This window comes from Amblyraja radiata, chromosome 2 (assembly GCF_010909765.2).
Source record: "Amblyraja radiata isolate CabotCenter1 chromosome 2, sAmbRad1.1.pri, whole genome shotgun sequence".
NCBI classification, from domain to species: Eukaryota; Metazoa; Chordata; class Chondrichthyes; order Rajiformes; family Rajidae; genus Amblyraja; species Amblyraja radiata.
Window position 1 is genome coordinate 132372765 of NC_045957.1, and position 22377 is coordinate 132395141.

Sequence of the window (22377 nt, forward strand, 5' to 3'; positions counted from 1 at the left end):
AGATTTAGCTCTTAGGGCTAACGGAATCAAGGGATATGGGGAAAAAGCAGGAACAGGGTACTGAATTTGGATGATCAACATGATCATATGGAATGGTGGTACTGGCTCGAAGGGCCGAATGGTCTACTCCTGCACCTACTTTCTATGTTTCTAACTGTGAGGCAGCAGCTCTATCAGCTGAGTCATGTGCTTCCTTGCATTCAGCGTTCCTTGGGATTTGGCAGAATGAGGGGACACTTTATTCAAACACAAGGAGACTTAATGTCAAACCACTGTGCTGCACGGTGTGTAAATGAAAAGGAAAACAATTACAATATTACAGAACAAGGAAGAGTATATTCTCTTCAAATTAACGGAAAAAATCAGCAAATACTTCCAGGATGAGACAATTAATATGTGGGAATAACATGAAAGTAGCCCTCAGGAGGCCTGATCCTCCTGTCTCAGTGTCAACGTGAAAAATAAATTACATTCCATTTTTAATTTACTCGGCTGCATCCACATCACTGAAGTCTGGAGGCACAGGCTCTACTCGTTTGTTGGAAGCATTGTCCAAATGTTGCATTTTTCTTTCTGTCACTCATTATTGTCCAAAGGGCATCTCCCTTTTCGCCTTCTCAAGATTTGTCGTCTTGAGTATTTTACCAGAATCCAGATGACCTGTGTATCTGAGGATAACATGAGTCATTCTCAGACTAGACCAATCCCCAGTGTTGTGGGTGAGAAAATGAATCATTGACTGCTCCTGACGATAACTGTTTTCTCCTGATGGTATTCTAAGCTCTCTCGGGGTTTCAGCACCTTGTGCATTGTGCCTCACAAGTCTCCATCTCTTCTGTAAGTGGCTTTCTGTATGTGTTGCTTAAATCAAGAAGACATCATAAAGCTGAACACAGCATCTACAGAGCTAACTAAAGCTTAAAGTGGGATATGTTACTCGCTCTCCCTTTCCCCCTCTCTTCTCTCTCTCTTCTCTCTCTCTCCTCTCTCTCTCCACCCTCTCACTTCCCTTTTTTTTCCTTTCAAAAACTTTATTCAACACAATCATATGATACATCACATCAAAGCATAATCAGAAATTGCAATATAACAAATAATAATTATAGTACAACAGCGCATTCATTGATTACAATACTCTCAACCCACGCGGTGACCAGCGCCACGGAAGGCCTCCAGAGTCCCCGTGGACACTGCGTGTTCCGTCTCCAGGGACACACGCGCGCACGGACGTAGGCCCGAAAGAGGGGCAGGCAGCCGACTCTAGCCTGACCATCGACCGGCCACTGCCTGGACCCACGAATCTTGGCTCTCTCTCTCTCTCTCCCTCTCTCCCTCTCTCCCTCTCTCCCTCTCTCCCTCTCTCCCTCTCTCCCTCTCTCCCCCTCTCCCTCTCTCCCCCCCTCTACCTCTCTCTCCCCCCTCTCTCTCTCCCCCCTCTCCCTCTCCCCCCCCCCCCCCTCTCTCTCTCCCCCCTCTCTCTCTCCCCCCTCTCTCTCCCCCCCCTCTCTCTCTCTCTCCCCCCTCTCTCTCTCCCCCCCCTCCCTCTCTTCCCCCCCCCCTCTCTCTCCCCTCTCCACCAGCCTGTTGCAGTGGCAGTCCAGGCTGGTGAAGAAGGGCTAACTCCACTGCTCCGGGCCAGTGTCCCGTCAGTTCAGGGCTGTCGGTTAACCAGGCGGGACAGGCAGAGTTAAGCTGGAGTTAGCGCTTCATCTCCGCGCTGGTTGTAAGCCTGGGCCGCCACAGCTCCAGGCCGATGTCCCGTCAGTCCAGGGTCATCCCGGACATCTCCAACCACCCCAGGACAGGGATGGGACAAATCCTATCTAGAAGTTGCACAATCCCACAAAACCATTTACGACCTTTGCACTCTTTCAAGTCTGTCCTCTTATCCATCTTGTCTCTCACCATAGATACAAAAAAGCTGGAACAACTCAGCGGGTCAGGCAGCATCTCTGAGGAAAAGGAATAGGTGACATTTCGGGTTGAGACCCGTCCCTTCCTACACATTTTGTCTCCCAACATCCATGATTTTTATTCCCCCACCATTGGCATCTGCTTGGATATATGAATTGGCTTTCCAAATCTTTCCAAATTCTCCCTCTCTCACTCTCCCTTGATTGAGTCTCCTTGTCCAAACTTTGTTCATCTACCATAACAATTACCTGAACATTTTAAGGTATGATATCAATTTTATTTGATAATCTGTTCTGTGCTCCCTCTGCCTTTTCCTGACCTTGACCAGGCCACTACAGTCCCACTGCATTGATCGATGTTAATACCCATCGCTTTGACTGGACTGATCTTGCTAACCATTCCACTTTTGGCTCTGCGAAGGACCTTGGAAAGTTTGGCTCTGTTCAAGGCACTGTATAAATGCAAGTTGATTAGATTGTTGTTGTCACTGATCACTTTCTGTTATTTCAGCTGTGCAATGGAGGCTCTGTGACTGATCTTGCCAAAGGCTTATTAAAGCGAGGGGAGCGAATGAATGAACCGATCATTGCCTACATTCTGCACGAAGCTCTAATGGTAAGATTTATTGCAGTATTTTAACAAACAACAGTTTCCTTTAGCTCAGAATGAAGCATTACATAGATTATAAGCTCTTTGCTTCAGAAAACAGGCAAATACCACAAAGGTTAGCTACTGGAATTAAAATGGCTCACTCCTCCTGCTCATTAGTCAGAAGGTTTCATTTGCTGCAAGCATATTATGACTGTCACCATCGATTCTTCTCCAGGGCCTGAAACACTTACACAACAACAGGACGATTCATCGTGACATCAAGGGCAATAACATCCTATTAACAACAGAGGGAGGCATCAAACTTGTGGATTTTGGTATGTAGCGATGCACGAACCGCTAAAGACCACAGTTATTTTCCTTCCGCAAAAATGGATCACACAGACTGATCAAGGGACAGTTTGGGGCAAGAGTGTGCAACCAAAAGCTATGAGGATTATATCCAAAAACTAAAATTATTACTGAGAAGTTACTTTCACCTAATTAATTTGCGGCTGTCCATGCAAGATGGGAACATTTTGGTGATCTGACATTGCGTTCAAATTTTTAACAGGGATCATTAAATTGGAAGAAATATTGGTTATTGCATAAAAGGGATCGTTTAAACTCGGGACAACCAGCAGTAACCATCAGATGCATGGATCGCCCACCAACCATTTAAATAACAAGGCAAATAACAAGGGATATCTGCTGGCAATTAAGCAGAGGACTCGTGTTACAGGAAGAATGTGATATCTAAGGTCACGATACTGAGGATAATTATGGGGATATTTCCATGGCAATTTTCATCATAATGAAAGAGTAAATAGACAGGGAAAAACGCAGAGTGCTGGAGTAACTCAGGGGGTCATTCAGCATCTGTGGAGAACATGTGACGGGTTGGGTCAGGAGCCTTTTTCAGACTGGCGTTGGTTTCATTGGACTAGAAGAAGCTGGGCAGGTTTTACTGAGGTTTAGTACAGAATAATTATGATGGGTCAAAATTGAATAAATATGAAGCATCCATTTCCCTGGGCAGAAAGACCAACATATTTAAAATTTAAGAAAACTGATAGAAAGATGGAAGGGAATCAAGAAAGTAATTTTTCAAGGAAAGAATGATCAGAGTCTGAATCTCACCCCCTGAAAGGGTAAAAGGCATTGTAATTTGGCACAAGGAATTTACGTCATAACCTGAAGGTCTACAGAATAGTGCCAGAATCTGAAAATTGATTTTTTGGTTGATAAAGATATAATGGACTTCCTTTTGTTGAAAAATTTCTGACGAAAGCAAGTCAACTTGAAAAGTTAATCCCGTTTATCACTGTGCAAATGCTACCTGCTCTGCTGAGCTTTTACAGCTTTTCTGCTTTTAAGTTGGATATCAAGCATCTGAGGGTGATTTTTGTTTGTTGTTTGCTTCTGCACTTTCTTTTACTTGTGCAGGAAGGGTTGTGGATTTCTCACCAGACCAGCAGAGCGAGACAATTTGTGGCAGGAAATAATTTCAATCGATCTTTTCATAGAATCATAGAAATCACTGTATTCTTAATCTATGTATGGCAGCAAAGTATCGATCTAAAGTGTTACCCAATCTGATGTAGAACACAATGTGCCAGAGTAAGTCACCAGGTCAGGCAGCATCTCTTGAGGAAAAGGATAGGCAATGTTTCTGGTCGAGACCCTTCTTCAATCTGAAACATCGCCTATCCATGTCCTCCACAGATGCTGCTACCTGACTCGTTGAGTTTCTTCAGTACTTTGTGTTCTACGTAAGGTTCCAGTGTCTGCAATTCCTTGTGGTGGCCCACTCCAATCCTACATTCCAGCACCATCTGTAGTCCTGCACATCCAGGTGATTTTAAGCTGTGCCTCTACCACATTTACAGGTGAGTTCCAGAGTCCATCATTCTTTGGTTGAAAACATATTTTCTCAACTACCCTCTAATCTTTCATGGTTTTTTTTTCTTTGCCCTCCTCAATGCTCTTTGTCACCCCTTATAGGCATGAAGTTATGAAACAGCCCTTCAGCCAAACTCATCCATGCCGACCAATTTACTTAAGTGAACTAGTTGCACTTCCCTGTGCCTGGCCCATAGCCCTCCAAACCTTCTCTATCCATGTACTTGTCTAAGCATTTTTTAAATATTGAAATTGCACCCGCCTCTACCACTTCTTCTGTGCACCTAGGATCCCAACCCAATACGTGCCACACATGTCTAAAGGCTGCGGCACGATATCCAGTCCCACTCGAATCCAGTCCCATTTCATGATATCACATTTAAATCATTTTGATGTCTTGGTTCATGGAACTTGGTTGAGTCAACATTTACTACCAGAGTCATTGAACCGTACACCATGAAGCAGGCTTTTGTGTCCACCAAGTCCATTCCAATTAAGTACCCATTTACATTATTAATTCTACAATAATTCCATGGTAGTCATCACACATTCCCATCAGATCCTGGCCACGCTCTCATCCTGCTGCTACCATCGGGCAGAAGATGCAGGAGCCTGAGAACCATTAACTCCAGGTACTAGAACAGCTGCTTCTTGTCAACCATCGGGCAATTGAGCCATGTGCATAAACGTAATAACAATCTTACCTCAGCAATACCTACGATGGAATTTGTTTAGGTTGCAATATGTACTTCACTTTGCACCATTACAGTCCGGTCACCTAGTATTACTGATGATTTATTGTATTATTCATTGTAGTCATTTTTATTTATTGTACTGTTGTGTTAATGTACCTCTGAAGCTGCAACAGGTAAGAATTGTGTTGTTCTGGTCTCGATGCAAATGACAGTGAAATAATTAGGCTGAAGAAGGTCCCCACCTGAAATGTTGCATATCCGGTCCCTCCTCAGATGCTGCCTGAGCTGTTGAATTCCTCCAGCATTTTATGCTTTACTCAACACACCAGCATCTGCAGTTTCTTGTACTTCCATTAAACACTCTGGACTTGACTTGTCTCTTGGCTATTGAGATCTGTGCAGTCCAGTATGGCGAGCTTGCAGCCAGGCTTTGGAATTGGTCGTCATTTTTGACATGGTTTCTGTGAGGAACGGTGGCTATTTCAGTGAGGTGCAGTACCAGGACTGTTGCCAATGCTTGTTACATTGCTCTCAGCCAGATGCAACTTATTCAGCAGAAGATAATTTTTATCATGTAACTGTTATTAATCCCATGAAGGATAATAATTTTCTGCTATTGTTACTGGGCCACTTGCTTTCTGACATGTCACCTAATTTAGCTGAAACTTGCGGTTTTGGATTCAGAATCAACATAATAAATATCTGGCACACTATTTCTAGAAAGATAAAAAATGAAAACATTTATTTTTACTTATCTTTAAAAAGTTGATTTTCTTACTACTATGAGCATTTTGCCATCTCCTCCCCTCCTCTACAATCACTTTCCTCGACACATTCGAAGATCCTTACTTGAGTCTGAAGAAGGGTTTCGGCCCAAAACGTTGTCTATTTCCATCGCTCCATAGATGCTGCTGCACCCGCTGAGTTTCTCCAGCATTTTTGTGTACCTTCGATTTTCCAACATCTGCAGTTCCTTCTTCAACTCCTTACTTAATATGTCCCTCATGTATTTTACAATAATGAGCATAAAGTTGATCAGTGACTTCTTCCCAGTACTAATTAATGAGATGTTTGAAAGCTACTGTATTATATATGTGAAGAGTGCATCATGTACTTCTGTTAATAACTTGCTTAAACTTAATTGTGATGAAGTATCACATTGTTCGAATAAAGGTTTTGCTTACTTAGAGAAGAATGTGTTAACCGGAAGTAGGGGATTATTTGATGCAACGTTTATCCAATCATTAATATGCAGATTCATCTAGTGGATAAATATCACTTTTAATGGGTCTCCGCATGAGTTCTTTTTCCTGGAATAACAAAATGTAATCATTTCTTTAAGCATCTCACAGCTTAGGGGAAATGAATTAAAAGTGACAGAGTAGCAGTATTAAAGCAAAGAAGAAAGGGTGGAATTGTGATGGTAAAACCAATGTTTATGCTTTTATCAGAATTGTTGAATACAGGGAGGTGTCCCTTTGGCATCCTCCAAAAACTGTAGAGGGAACAAATTATTGATTTTCTTATCATCGGTAAGGTGAAGGGACTGTTGCAATTATTGGTTTATTGATAAGTAAGGGAACTGAGATATGACTGACTGACTTTCATATGATTATCTTCAGTACAGGGTAACAAGCCTTTCACTCTATATTATAGCTGAAGAGGCCAGTGGTCCATTCTCAGATGGCCCTGTGCAAAAGCAATCCAGCCAATCTTATGGCCCTGGCCTTTCCCCCATTGCCCTGCCATTTGTATTCATTTGGATTCTTATCTATCTCCCTGTTGAGCACAACAATTGAGTCTGTACTCGCTATTGATTCTGTTTGTGCATTACAAACCCAAACCAAAAACTAGTTTAAAATGGTTCCTCATGTTAGAACGTAGAACAGTACAGCAGAAAAACAGGCTCTTCAGGCCACAATGCCTGAGCTGAACATCACACCAAGACCATAATTTATCTACCTGAACATAACCCATATCCCTCCATTTCCTGCATATCCATACTCATATCTGAAAGTCTTTTAAATGCCACTAATATACCTGCTTCACCCACCACACGTGGCAGCATGATCCAGGCACCCACTACCTTCTGTGTAAAAAAACTTACATCTCTTTTAAGTTTTGCCCCTCTCATCTTAAAGCTATGCCCTCTAGTATTTGATTTTTCCATTCTGGGAAAAAGATTCTGTCTGTGCACCCTATCTATGCCTCTCATAATGCTCTATACTTCCATCAGGTCTCCCCACAACCTCTGGTGTTCCAGAGAGAACAATCCAATTTTGCCCAATCTCTCCCTATAGCTCAGTCAGTCAGACAGAATCTGTGGATGAAATGGACATTCAAAATTTCAGGTTGGGACCCTATCCAGCATCTGCAGTTTCTTATGTCTCTAAATTATGAGAGGGTCTAACAGGGTGAATGACAATTAACTATTTTTCTCAGGTGGAGCTGAATAACAAGGATGCAGAGAATTAAGTTAATTAGTAAAAGGATTGGAGGGGAGCTAAAAAAAACCCATTTTACTTATGCCCCTGTCCCACTTAGGAAACCTGAACGGAAACCTCTGGAGACTTTGCGCCCCACCCAAGGTTTCCGTGCGGTTCCCGGAGGTTCCCGGAGGTTTTTGTCAGTCTCCCTACCTGCTTCCACTACCTGCAACCTCCGGCAACCACCTGCAACCTCCGGGAACCGCACGGAAACCTTGGGTGGGGCGCAAAGTCTCCAGAGGTTTCCGTTCAGGTTTCCTAAGTGGGACAGGGGCACTAATATATAGCAGAGGTCTGGAACACTGGAACTGGAACTCTGTACCTGTACCAAGCTAACAAAGAGTTAAAATCTACACGAGAGCAACATAGTGGGATTAATCCAAAGATACATTTTGGTCAGAATGGATGGGAGGTGCCAAATGGTCTCTTTCAGTGCAGCTATTTTGTTTGAATATAATTTCGATTGTTTCTATTTCCCTCTCCTAATAATCTGAGGGCGTGATAGCTGCCTTTAAAGAGAGAAAGAGGGTACCTCTGAGATAGGCTGAATAAAAATCTAACAGCAGAATGTATCAATCTTCAATAGATTCATTCAAAGATCCCTAAACTTGTAATAGACACTGCATTGGCAGTATGAAATTCTCATGGATAGAATAAAGTCATTAAGTGAAGCAAAATGCATATGATTAATAATGTGGGGCACAGTTACAGGGCACGGTTCTACAGGGCACAGTCGCTAGTGGTCTCTCGTGTTATTATTACATTAACAGAAAACTGAGTTTTCCATAAGAATTGGATAATGGTATTAACTACGACATTTGTGGCAGGCAGGCAATGTTCAATAAAAAGGGGAAATTGAAAACTGAAGGATAACACATACTGCGTGTGTATTTTTACTACTGCTGTTAGTTTTGGAGGCTTGGAGAGTCAAACAGGATGGAAATAAGCCGTTTGGCCAACTCATTCTTGCTGACCAAAATCCCCATCTACATTAATCCCAACTGCCCACGTTTTGGCCCATATCCCTCTAAAACATTCCTATTCAAATGACTTTTAAATGTTGTTCTGGTACCGGACCTGACTACCTCGTCTGGCAGCTCATTCCATATAGTGACCACCTTCTGTGTGAAAAGGTTGCCCCTCAGGTTCCTATTAAATCTTACCACTCTCACCTTAAATCAATATCCTCTGATTCTTGATTACACGACTCTGGGTAAAAGTCTCTGGGCATTCACCCTATCTATTGGCTTCATGATTTTACGCACCTCTATAAGTACACCTCTCAGCCTCCTGCGCTCCAGGGAATAAAGTCTTAGCCTGCCCAACATCTCTCTATAGCTCAGGCCCTCAACGTTTAAGTTTAGTTTAGAGATACAGCGTGGAAACAGGCCTTTCAGCCCACCAAATCCGCACCTACCAGCGATTCCCGCACATTAACACTACCCAGCACACAATAGGGACAATTTTACACATACACCAAGCCAATTGACCTACGTACCTGTACGTCTTTGGAGTGTGGGAGGAACCGAAGATCTCGGAGAAAACCCATGAGGTCACGGGGAGAAAGTAAAACTCCGTACAGACAGCACCCGTAGTTGGGATCGAACATGGGTCTCTGGCGTTGCTAGCGCTGCAAGGCAGCAACTCTACTGAAGCACCACCACCTTCAGAATCCCCTCCAGGTCACACACCACCCAGACATAGTTTAGTTTAGTTTATTGTCACTGCATCAAGGTCAGCGGAAAAGCAATGTATGATTACGATCGAGCCATTCACTGTGTGCAGACACATGATAATGGAATAATGTTTAGTGCAGGATAAAGCCTGTAAAGATCGATCAAAGATTGTCCCTACCCTTCCTCACTAAAAGCAATTCTCTCCCAACACCACTCTGGGCAAACTTTTCTCATAAGAACTGTTGAAGATCAAAGCCGCAACTCAACACCTTTCACTTCCTGAAAGAATGTAGGGTTAAGGGCCCGTCCCACTTGGGCGTCATTTGCGAGTCACGCAGGTGGCGCGCGAAGATTTTGTGATTCCCAAAATCCTGGGGCGTCACCCGCGATCCGCGTCACTGCCTATGTCACCACGCACCATGCACGCATAATGCACGCCATGCGTGCGTAATGCACACCATGCGCTCATCATATGCGCGTCACAACGACCTGATAATTTGGGTTTCATTCAATCAAACCCACCGCCTCATCCAACTCCACCCCTACCACTTGCACATTTCTATTCCAATGGCACATTTTCAGCCAACCATCACCAATACTATCACCTGTCAGCTGACCCTTCATTTTGAATGACTAAATGGCAGGGAACAAATAGAAGAGAAGTTACTGATATATTTTTGGCAGGGAGACCACTTTGAGCTTGGCTTGACAGGGATGTGTGCCGATTGCCATCTTCCCTGTTCCCATACAAGCCCCCTAGAAGCCTAGCCAGTGAGGGTCACAGCTGGGATTGTCAAGACATCCTGCCAGACACAATGCAGCTCTCACTTCAAGAGTAGCCCTGAAATACTTTAGCTGTAATAATTGATTCTTCGGCATTTCATGGAGATAAATCACATGACAGCCTACATTTTAAAGTTCTTTTCACATTGAAATTGTGTTTCCTTAACAATAAACATTGCAAATTACATCATGCAGTGCTCAATATTCACACCTCCTATACACGAAATAAACCATTAAGGACTGTGCCTGTGTATTAAATCTGTCTTTTTAAGCATTTAAGTGTCACCTGATCCATTCTAATATATCACGAAGAATCCCTGCATATGAACAGTACATTGATGCTGGCACTTATTTCTTAATGATGTATATTCAATCTAAAAAAAAAGCTTGTCACTTTCAGTTTGCATATAGACAAAATTAATTTCCCCCAAATATTATGTTTTATCTCTCATGCAAACAATAAACTAGAAATATTAGCAATAGACACAGTGTGCATCATCAAGATAAATGAATTGAGCACACGCTTCAATATTGTGCATTACGGTGTAGCTGAAACTTATTCAGATCAGTGAGGCAAATTTCTGCCTGTTACTCTGACTGCTACTGAGGCAAAGGACAAGGAACAAAGAAATCAGTCAGCTTTTGTGTGAAGAAGTTTGAAGTAATGTCCCGACCCGAAACATCACCTATCCATTTTCTCCAGAGATGCTGCCTGACCTGCTGAGTTACTCTAACATGTTGTGTCTATCTATGACTGGTATAAATCAGCATCTGCCATTCCTTTTTATTAGTAGGAAGGAACTGCAGATGCTGGTTTAAATTGAAAGACACTAAAAGCTGGAGTAACTCGGCGGGATAGGCAGCATCTCTGGAGAGGAGGAATGGGTGACGTTTCGGGTCGAGAGGCCTGAAGAAGGGTCTCGACCTGAAACGTCACCCATTCCTTCTCTCTGCCTGTCCCGCTGAGACTCCAGCATTTTGTGTCCATCTTCCTTTTTATTTTATTATTCTGAAGAAGGGTTTCGGCCCGAAACGTTGCCTATTTCCTTCGCTCCATAGATGCTGCTGCACCCGCTGAGTTTCTCCAGCTTTTTTATGTACCTTCCTTTTTATTAGTATTTGTATGGAGTCAGTTCACCTGCCATAGCTACCAAGTGACAATATAAAGGAGACAGGTTCTTCAGGAGTAGAATTGCAACTCAAGAACAGCCTCACAAGATGATACTTTGATTTGAAAAATGCTGCATGTTGCTTTAGGCATATTAGCCAGAGGCTCCTCCTGAATTTAGATACTCAGTCAGTGTATATCCACAGCTGGGTACTAGCCATCCATACTGTTCAGCTGCCATACAACAGATCAAGTTCTTGTCAGACTAAAGTTATCACCTTTCTAGAAATGCATATGACTGGCCACTTACTATATTGACTTAAATGAGTTTTCTATTAAACACATCTGCGTGGCTCACTCGAGCCACTTATGCCTCTGAGGCATAAATTCAGGGCATAATCCTGACTGCTGCTTCTAAGCAGGACTGAGGTGCTGCTGAAATGGTGGCGATGATGCCTTTCAGATGAGATCTTAGAGGCGTAGGATGAGTTTGCCTTCATCAGTTGGGGCTTTGAGTATTAGAGTCAGGAGTCATTATGAAGTATTGCGTGCAGTTCTGGTAGCCTTTCCAATGGGTTTTTAAGTTTTCTTCGACTCATTATTTATTGTCCATTTACAAGGTAGGACCAAATAACTGCAGGCGTTGGTTAATGTACAAAAGGACGCAATGTGCTGAAGGAACTCAGCAAGCCAGGCAGAATCTCTGGTGAACATGGATAGGTGATGTTTCGGGTCGAGACTTAAGAAGGGTCAAAACCCAAAACGTTACCTGTCCATGTTCTCAAGAGATGCTGCCCAACCTGCTGAGTTACTCCAGGATTTTGTGTCCTTTTATCCTTTTACACTATTACACAAACACTTTACACACCTACTAAACATATAGAGTGCAAATCTCTGCATTGTGTAATGACACTCAGAATTCCATGATCCAGTACTGTGAAGCTCCTGCTATCCATTGGAACATGTTTTCCGAGAATAAGTTATTCTATTTGTTTCTAGTTCAGTAACACTCTGGATGCAAAATTCATTTGATTTCCAAATCAGTTTAAAACAAAATAATCTTCTTTAATTGCTTTATTAGAACTGAATAATATAATAAGCTAATAACCTAATAAGCTGTAAAGAGCACAGTGAAGCTTTAGGAGGTTGTTGCCAGGACTCGAGGGCCAAGCGATAGGGAAAGGATGGGCATGCAAGGATATTCCTTCAGAATGCAGGAGGATGAAGGGGTTCTTATGTCTATATTACTAAAAGTCTGATCTTGAACGCTTTTGGCCCACTGTGCTGCGATTTCCGAGAGAACGCCGCCACCTACGGCCGTCATTTTTGGCCACCTCGCTCAGAGCCCCCCTCCGCCTTCCGGGACCAGATGATTTTTCCCATCGATGACAAATCGGAGAGATATTAATGTTTTTTTTTAAATTAGCCATTCTCTCTGCTGCCCCATGCTGGAGGGAGGGGGAGGGACTATAAAACCAGGAAGTGGTGTGCCTCATTCAGTCTCTGCAAGATGGAGGAAGCCAGAGGGTCACGTCTCTCTGAGCTCTGAATAACACTGAACACATGTCTACTCAACTGTGAGTGCCCTTAATGTGGTTTGAAAATGAAAATATGGTTAGTTTGAAGTAAAAATGCAATGCAAATGGTTGTTTGGGGTTGAAGTAAAAATGCACTGCAAATGGTTGTTTTGGTTGAAGTAAAAATGCACTGCTAATGGTTGTTTGGGTTGAAGTAATTGGTGGAGAGGTGCAATTGGTGGAGAGGTGGAACATTGCGTCGGGGGACCAGCCCTCCCATGTGAACATGGGACCCAACGGGTCCCACTTAGTCTAGTAGGTGTATAAAGTCATGAGGTGAATAGTTAGGGTGAATACACAGTCTTTTTCCTGGGGTTGGGGAATCATGAACAAAAAGGCATAGTTTAAGGTGAGAATGGCAAGATTTCTATTCTGAGGGACAACTTTTTTCACAGAGAGGTGAGTATATGGAACCAGAGAACCTAGTTGAGCCAGGCACTATTGAAAATTCATTTGGACAAGTATATGGATAGGAACGGTCTAGAGGGATGTGGTCTAAAGGCGAGCAAATGGGACTAGCTTAGATGCGACATCTTGGTCGGCACGGACAAGTTGGGCCAAAGGGCCGGTGGCAGTGCAGCATGACTCTGTGACTTACATCTTCACCGCTCTGATTCAATCGGCACCGCGGTTTTGTGGAAGAGTAAAGGGCCTGTCCCACTTGGGCGTCATTTGCACGTCACGCAGATGGCGCGCGAAGATTTTGTACATCCCAAAATCCTGGGGCGCCGCGTGCGACCGCGCGTCTCTGCCTACGTCACCATGCACCATGCGCGCGTCGTGCGTCGTGACACGTAAATGATGTTGCGTAAATTACACGCAAATGACTCCCAAGTGTGACAGGCCCTTAAAACACCAGGCAGAACATCATCTGCCCCATGTCCTGCCGCTGCGTCTGGGCTTTTCTTCCATCAAACATTTTATTCCTTGTCCATGGAAATGACATTTCTTTTTAAGCAAACCTTTTAAGCAAACTTCCTAAGAAGCTCTAGACTGGTGCATTGGAACAGTGGATTATAAATAGCACGTCACCAGTGTTGATGAAAGCACTAAATGACAGCCTTTCAGTGCACGATCATCTGAATCACGAAGACGTCGAAATCTAGTGATTTCCCAGCTCTGTACAAGAGAGATAACAAAGCTCCTGCACTGACTCATCACTAAAAACACATTTCTATCACACACTGCCAATTTCGGGGACAATATTCCTTTTAATTAAAACTGTAATGTGTTGTTAAGGGTTATTGAACATGCCCTGAGGAAAAAACGTTGCAACAAATGAGCACCAGGGGTTTATCGGCAGTTCGGAAGAGTAAGGTGAAGCAGACCGTTTTATACAAATATTAACCTTTGTCTTAAAAGGTCCATTCTTTTAGTACAAAAGAGGATCTGAATGTTTACTTTTCAATTTGCCTTAAAGCAGGTGTTCAAATGCATTTGAACTGCACACGTCAAGCTGCATTTCAGAGCAATTGCCTTTTTAAGAGTCCTGGTTAGAAATCATTGTCAGTGGCGTTTGCCAATAAGACCTTGCCTATTAATTTCTCGGTCCATTAACATTGCCGACAGTAAATTGCGGGCTTCGTTCATTTTGGAGTCTTAGACAAGTGTAGAATTGCTTTCTACCTGTAACCGATTACAATCTAGGTTGAGGAAATTGTACAAAAACACCAATGTTTCATATCACTTCCAGCTGCTTGTATTTTTTTTGGTTAAAATCCCAGCATCTGCAGTCTCTTGTTTCAAAGCTGTTACTGATTCTGGAAGCCACTGATACATCCCCTGTTCTGCTCGTTGACTTTTTTTTCCTGGCTGCCTTTCTTGACGATATCGAAAGATCACTGTGGAAAAAAAAACTCTCCGCGATATTGCAAAAGAATTTAGGTAAACACGGGGTTTTGCACATAAATTAATATGCACTTTTCCCTTGGACCTTAAAAGAAATCCCGAAATAAACGAATAACAGTGCCTCGTTAAGGCTGGGATTAAAACCAAACTTGCTTATTGTGTATAAAGGAACTGCAGATGCTGGTTTAAACCGAAGATAGACACAAAAAGCGGACAGGCAGCATCTCTGGAGAGAAGGAATGGGTGACGTTTCAGGTCGAGACCCTTCTTCAGACTGGTTAGGGGTAAGGAAAACATAGAAACACAGAAAATAGGTGCAGGAGTAGGCGATTCGGCCCTTGGAGCCTGCACCGCCATTCAATATGATCATGGCTGGCTTTTTAACCCGTTCTGGCTTTTTTCCCCATATCCCTTGATTCCTTTAGCCTTAAGTGCTAAATCTAACTCTCTCTTGAAAACACCCAGTGAATTGGCCTCCACTGCCTTCTGTGGCAGAGAATTCTTCTCCGAATCTGACACCATTCAGATAATAAACTGGCTTCCTGTTCTTGCCACCAAAGTGGATAACCTCACATTTATCCACATTTAACCTCACAAACGAGAGATATAGACGGTGATGTGGAGAGATAAAGAACAATGAATGAAAGATATGCAAAAAAGTAACTATGATAAAGGAAACAGGCCATTGTTTGCTGTTTGTTGGGTGTAAATGAAAAACTAGTGCGACTTGGGTAGGGGTGACAGAGAGAGAGGGATTGCCGGAGCTACCTGAAGTGAGAGAAATCAATATTTATACCACTGGGCTGGAAGCTGCCCAAGCGAAATATGAGATCCTGTTCCTCCAATTTGCATTTAGCCTCACTCTGACAATGGAGGGGACCGAGGACAGAAATGTCTGTGTAGGAATGGGAAGGAGAATTAAAGTGTCCAGCAACCGGGACATCAGGTTGGTTCACGCGGGCTGAGAGAAGGTGTTCCGCGAAAAGACTGCCCGGTCTGCGTTTGGACTCGTTGATGTATAAGAGTCCATGTCTTGAACAACGAATACAGTAGATGAGGTTGGAGGAGGTGCAAGTGAACCACTGCCGAACCTGAAAGGACTATCAGGGTCCCTGGACAGAGTCGAGGGAGGAGGTATCGCGGCAGGCGTTGCATTTTCTGCGGTTGCAGGGGAAGGTACCTGGGGAGTGGGTAGTTTGGGTGTTAAAGGATATGCTAGCCAGGGAGTTGGAAGGCGGAAAAGGGTGGAGATGGGAAAATGTGGCTAGTGGTGGAATCCCGTTGGAGGTGGCAAAAATTTCGAAGGATTATATGTTGTATATGAAGGCTAATGGGGTGGAAGTTAAGGACGAGGGGGACTCTGTCTGTTGCCACTAGGGGAAGGGGAGTAAGTGCGGTGCTGTGGGGTATCGAGGAGGCACAAATGAGGGCCTCATCTATGATGGGAGAGGGGAACCCCCGTTCCCTAAAAATGAGGACATCTCGGATGTATGGAACACCTCATCTTGTGCGCAGATGCGGCATAGACGGAGGATTTGGGAGTAGGGGGATAGAGTTTTTTCAGGAAGTAGGGTGGGAAGAAGTAGTCGAGATAGTTGTGGGAGTCAGTGGGTTTGTAATAGGCATCAGTCAATTGTCTATTTCTTGTGATGGAGACTGTGAGATCAAGAAACGGGAGGGAGGTGTCGGAGATGGTCCAGGTAAATTTAAGTGCAGGATTAAAATTGGTGGTGAAGTTGATGATTGTGTGTCGTGTACCCTGAATAGACCTGTCAATTTACACAGAAGGACCTGCTTTTTGGTTGGTGTATACAAAGCTGTATTGTCACAATTATCCTCGCTGGCTCAGATTACACAGAAACAAAAATCTAGAATTTAAAATCCTGCCAAGTCGTGCAGCTATTCTTAAAATCTACATTTAAAAGGAAAGGCATGTACTTTATTCTAGGGGACTGTCATCCAGAGATAATATGCACCCAATTAATAGTCTTTAGTTTCAGAGCAGCACTGCAACCTATTCCATTCTTTATCCGTTACCGAGGGGCAATGCCATTGCAACAGGACACGGAAAGCTGATCAACAAAAGATAATTGTCGTTAAAGAATCTCGACACGATAAATAAAACTTGTCCATGCTTGGCTGATCAAACGCATTACATGCCTGAAAGCTCAAAGTCCGCTCAGTTACATCATTTTGCTGTACAACAGGAATTCAGTCAGAGCCCCGTGGAAATGTCAGTTAATGTTACAGAATTTACAATATATAATCACAGACTCCATTTAAACAGTTGTTTGCAGATAGACTCCTGCGCGTTTCTGTCGGGTATTTTAAATGCCACTTCATTCTGTCTAAGCTAACAGGGCAAGTGCGTGATTTATATTTGTTGTTTAAACCGTGAAATGGGAACCATCACAACTTGTGTGATTTTCATGATGTTTGAATAACAACCATGTTCAGATTCCGCCGCTTTTGGCTTCCCTCACTTTGTCATGTGAGCTTATCTCAGCTACATGCCTCTGATGACGCACGGGAGTGATGAGTACTGTGTGTGAGCATTACATTTCTAAAATGTACAATTATACAATTCAATTCAATTCAATTCAACTTTAATGTCATTGCACAAATACAAGTATGGGTACAACGAAATGCACTTTAGCGTCAGTCCGTAGTAATAGTGCAATATAGAAATAAAAATACAGAATAATTAAACAATGTGGACGGAGAGACTGGAGAAATCTATCGGCGGGACTCCGAGTTCAGCAATGTGATGGTATTATTGTTGAAGCTGTTCCTCATCCTACTAGTACGAGACCTGAGGCTCCTGTACCGCCTCCCTGATGGGAGGAGGGCAAACAGTCCATGGTTGAGGTGGGAGGGGTCTTTAATGATCTTCCCGGCCCGTCACAGACACCGTTTTCGGTGGAGGGCATCCATGGCAGGGAGCGGGGCACCGATGATGTACTGAGCGGTTTTCACCACCCGTTGTAGTGCCTTCCTGTCCGCTACGGTGCAGCTGCTGTACCATACCATGAAGCAGGTGGTCAGGATGCTTTCGATGGTACAGCGGTAGAAGTTGGTCAGGATCTGGGGGGACAGGTGGGCTTTCTTGAGCCTCCTCAGGAAGTAAAGGCGCTGCTGCGCCTTTTTGATCAGCTTGGAGGTGTTGAGGGACCAGGACAGATCCTCCGAGATATGTACCCCGAGGAATTTGTAGTTGGAGACGCGCTCCACCTCAGTCCCGTTTATATGGATGGGGGTATGTCTGCCCCCTCTGATCTTCCTGAAGTCGACAATAATTTCCTTCGTCTTCTTGGAGTTGAGGACGAGGTTATTGTTTATACTTTGCCAAACATGGAATTACTTCGCAATCGCATTATCATGTATTCAATATTACTCAGAATATTTCTTAAATGGTGGTCAGGCATCACAATTCGTGGATTCTTAGATTTCTTTAAGGTAAAATAAATTAGATTTGTATTATTTATTTGTATACTTTTCTGACTCAAAATAGAAAGGGAGGTGATTGTATGTATGGGTGTTTTGTTGAACACTGGAGCATGCATTGCTGAGTGCATGATATGGGACCCCCGGTGAATAATTCCTGATCCTTACATTTGCACTGAAAAATATATAAATACAAATCCTGAATGCACATTTACGAGAATATCGATACACAACTCTTCCCTGCCAAAGCACACTGCCATTAAGGCCACATGAACTATACCACCTGAGATATTATTCACAGCAATAAGGATATAAGTAAAACTGCTTTGAAAAGACTGTATTATGACATAGATGGGTAAATACATCATCTTAATTCAAAATATTCCGGAAAGGAAAGCTGGAAGTGGAAGCAAACAGGACTGGAAAGTTTAATTATAAGGAGAGGCTGGATAGGTTAAGATGTTTTTGTTTGTACAAAGGAGACTCAGAGGCGACTGTGTGGAATTATGGAAATTCATGAGGGGATTTATGTTGAATAGCCTCAATCTTTTCCCACAAGATTGTAGAGTCTAAGATTAGAGGGCATAGGTTTAAGTTGAGAGATAAAGGATTTATAATGTACCTGATGGTAGTTTCCACCCAGACGGTGGTTTCAATATGGAACGGTAGAAGCATGTACAATAACATACAAAATACACTTTGACAGTAACAGAATAGCACAATCAAGGATGTCGCACCCTGGCCACTCCCTCTTCCCTCATCAGGTAAAAAGTGTGAAAACGCACTCCTCCAGATTCAGGGACAGTTCCCAGCTGTTCTCAGGCACCTGAATCATCCCACCACAACCAGAGAGCAGTCCTGAACTACAATCTACCTCATGGTGACTCTCGGACAGAACTTGATCAGAGTTTGCTGGCTTTACCATGCACTAAACGTCATTCCCTTATCACTGTAAATGGTTTGATTGGAATCATGCATTGTCTTTCCACTGACTGGATAGCGTGCAATAAAAGTTTTTCACTGTACCTTGGTACATGTGACAATAAACTAAACTGTATAACTGTACAACTGCTGCCCCAGCCATAGAGCTTATAACAGAACAGACCCAGCTCTATAAAAAGAGGAGCTTCTGAGGTTGTGAAGGTGTGTATGTTGCTGAATGTGAACAAGTAGGACTTTCAAAGGCATTATGAAGCATTATGAAGCATTAGGCATGAATATATTTAATGTTGTGGATGGCGAGGAGGGTAGTCGTTGACCCCAGAAAGATGAGGGGTGTTCGATTTTGGAAGGGCCAACAAGCTAGGATATGCACAATGAATGCTGGGACCATAGGAAGTAACAAGGGACATTGGTGTACTTGCCCAAGGATCCATAAAAAGTAGCAGCACAGGTAGAAACGGTGGTTTGGAAAACTACCGGAAAGATGAGAGGGGATCTTATTGAAACATATAAGATTATTAAGGGTTTGGACATGCTAGAGGCAGGAAACATGTTCCCGATGCTGGGGGAGACCAGAACCAGGGGCCACAGTTTAAGAATAAGGGGTAAGCCATTTAGAACAGAGATGAGGAAAAACTTTTTCACACAGAGGGTTCTGTATCTGTGGAATTCTCTGCCTCAGAAGGCAGTGGAGGCCAAATCTCTGGATACTTTCAAGAGAGAGTTAGAGAGAGCTCTTAAAGATAGTGGAGTCAGGGGATATGGGGAGAAGGCAGGAACGGGGTACTGATTGTGGATAATCAGCCATGATCACTGTGAATGGTGATGATGGTTCGAAGGGCCGAATGGCCTACTCCTGCACATCTAATCTATTGTCTATTAGCCAGGGCATAGACCATAGGTCATCCCCAGCCTCCGAACACAAAGTGCTGGAGCAACTCAGCTGGTCAGGCAGCATCTCTGGATAGATGACGTTTCAGGTCGGGACCCTTCTTCAGAATCTTGACTAATGTATAACCTGTACATATGAATGAGCATTTGGGGAATATCCTGGGGAATCTTCCATTTGGGAAACTGATGGGATGGAATTCCCTGCAGGCAACTGTCCTTGACACCAGCAGGAATTTTGACACATCAATGCCAGGAAGAATACATTCCAGTTCACACATTTGTGTTCATTTAGCTAATCTTTTCCAGTGACATACACTATGAGCCAGCAGCATTTGTCCTTTATAAAACAATCAATGGCTTTTAAAACACCATCTGCTATAACATCTATTAAAAGGATATTATTATTAGCCCAAGGGCTGAATGTGTTAATATTATCTTTATTATTAATAATAAATCGGATGGCACAGTAGTAGAGTTGCTGCCTTACAGCGGCAGAGAGTCGAGTTCCATCCTGACTATGGGTGCTGTTTGTATGGAGTTTGTACGTTCTCCCCGTGACATGAGTGGGGTTTCTCTTGGAGCTTTCGGTTCCTCACACACTTTGCAGGTAAAAATTGGCTCGGTAGAAATTGTGAATTGTCCCTAGTTTGTGTAGGATAGTGCTAGTGTGAGCGGATCGCTGGTAGGCCGAAGGGCCTGTTTCCGCGCTGTATCTCTAAACTAAACTAAATATTAAGAAAGGGAAAATAAGACTTAAAATGGTTTTCCAGACTACATATTCCTATGGTACGACCCATTTCTGCTGTGATGTGGGAATGTGGTTCGCAGCCGCATTACAGACATGCAAACTGTTCGGGTTACAAAGAATTTTCAGAAATGGAACTCTGCCGTAACATGGGGAGGACCTGTGTAACAACAGGCCGGTTATGGTACAACTTAGTTAGGCCGCAGGCAGAGTACCAGGTGCAGTTCTGGTTGCCACTCTGTGATTCCACTGGAAAGGATGTGATTCCACTGGAGCTGATAGAGAGGAAATTCCCCTGGTTGGTGCTAATGATGTCAAGTATTAAGATGGATTGATTTTGAGACACTGTGCAAATTGGTCAGGAAAGTGGATTTGAAATGAAGGATTAGTCGTACTGGTTTTCAATTGCAAAGTAGCCCAGAGGAACCTTTTATCCTATTGCTGCTTCTTTTTCTTATTTTGTTATATTATTTCACTCCTACAACATCACAGGGGTGTTCAGTGTCTAGTGCAAATTTGGTCATGGACACTGTGACTTTGCCAAAATCAGACATTGAATGAGATAATTTACAACATAGCAGACAACATTAAACTATGTTTATAAGCACAGCCTCCAAGATTGCCCACTTTATCATCCAACAATTTATCATTGTACTTATTGTATTTATTGTTTATTCTGAACAGCACACAAATTAGGAATTTCAATAAACTAATCTAATCTGAATCAATTCCCCCATTGGCTGCTCATCCATGCCTTTGTTAGTCTAGACTCTTAGTCAGAACTTCCAACATGTTCACATTATAACCTATAGCTCAATCAAATGTTGTCAACCTTGTCCTGACCTACCTGATCTCCCGGTTGCTAAACACTTTAATTCCCCCTCCCATTCCCACACTAACCTTTCTGCCCTGAGCCTCCTCCACTGTCAGTGAGGCCCAGTGCCATTTGGAGGACCAGCACCTCATATTTCGTTTGGGCACCTTACACCCCAGCAGTATGAATATTGAATTCTCTAACTTCAAGTAACCCTTGCTTTTGCTTTCTCTCCATCCCTTCCGCTTCCTAGTTATCTGACCAGTCTGACTGCCCCTCTCAAATGTTTATATCTGTTTGGTTTGTTGTCACCTTCTCCTAGCTAACAAAGATCTATTCTACATTTTCGTTGATCTCATCTCTTGTGATTTCTCATTTTCACACCTTACACTTCCTTATTTCTGTGTCTCCCTCTCCCCTGACTGTCAGTCTGAAGTTGGGTCTCGACCCGAAACGTCTATCCAGAGATGCTGCATGTCCCTCTGAGATACTCCAGCATTTTGTGTCTATCTTCGGTGTAAACCAGCATCTGCAGTTCTTTCCTACACCTGACATAAACTATGTTGTTCATCCTTCACCTCATGGCTGCCAGTCGCTCCTGGTTACCAAAGTCACCATTTAAAAATGTTAACCTTTCTTTTGCAAATCATGTCATTGCCACACTCCTCCCTTCCTCTAATCTCCCCAATCTCCCACAACCCTGCAACTTCCAAGGTGCCCGAGCTTACCAATTCTGGCATCTTCGACATCCCAGGTTTTAATTACTACCACACTTGTAAGCTTTAAAATTCCTTTGTTAACTTGTTCAGTCTCCTCGTTTGTCTAAATTTTTGTATCCCTTTCCTAATGGACCACAGTTCCCTCGCCTGGTCTCTCCCTTCTGTGGTACCGTAATGTTCATACATACACTGTGCGGATACAACAGCACTTTCTCACCTGCCCACAGCATCCTTAGTATTGCTTG

General features: G+C 43.2%; 1 protein-coding gene across 1 annotated transcript in view; it reads left to right on the forward strand.

The window, feature by feature from the left end:
* Window positions 1-22377, forward strand: part of myo3a (myosin IIIA) — a 312459-nt gene that overhangs the window by 48006 nt on the left and 242076 nt on the right. Inside the window, exons 3-4 of the mRNA XM_033015935.1 lie at window positions 2425-2529; window positions 2741-2840. Coding sequence (XP_032871826.1) covers window positions 2425-2529; window positions 2741-2840 — 205 coding nt within the window. The remainder of the gene's footprint in view (window positions 1-2424; window positions 2530-2740; window positions 2841-22377) is intronic.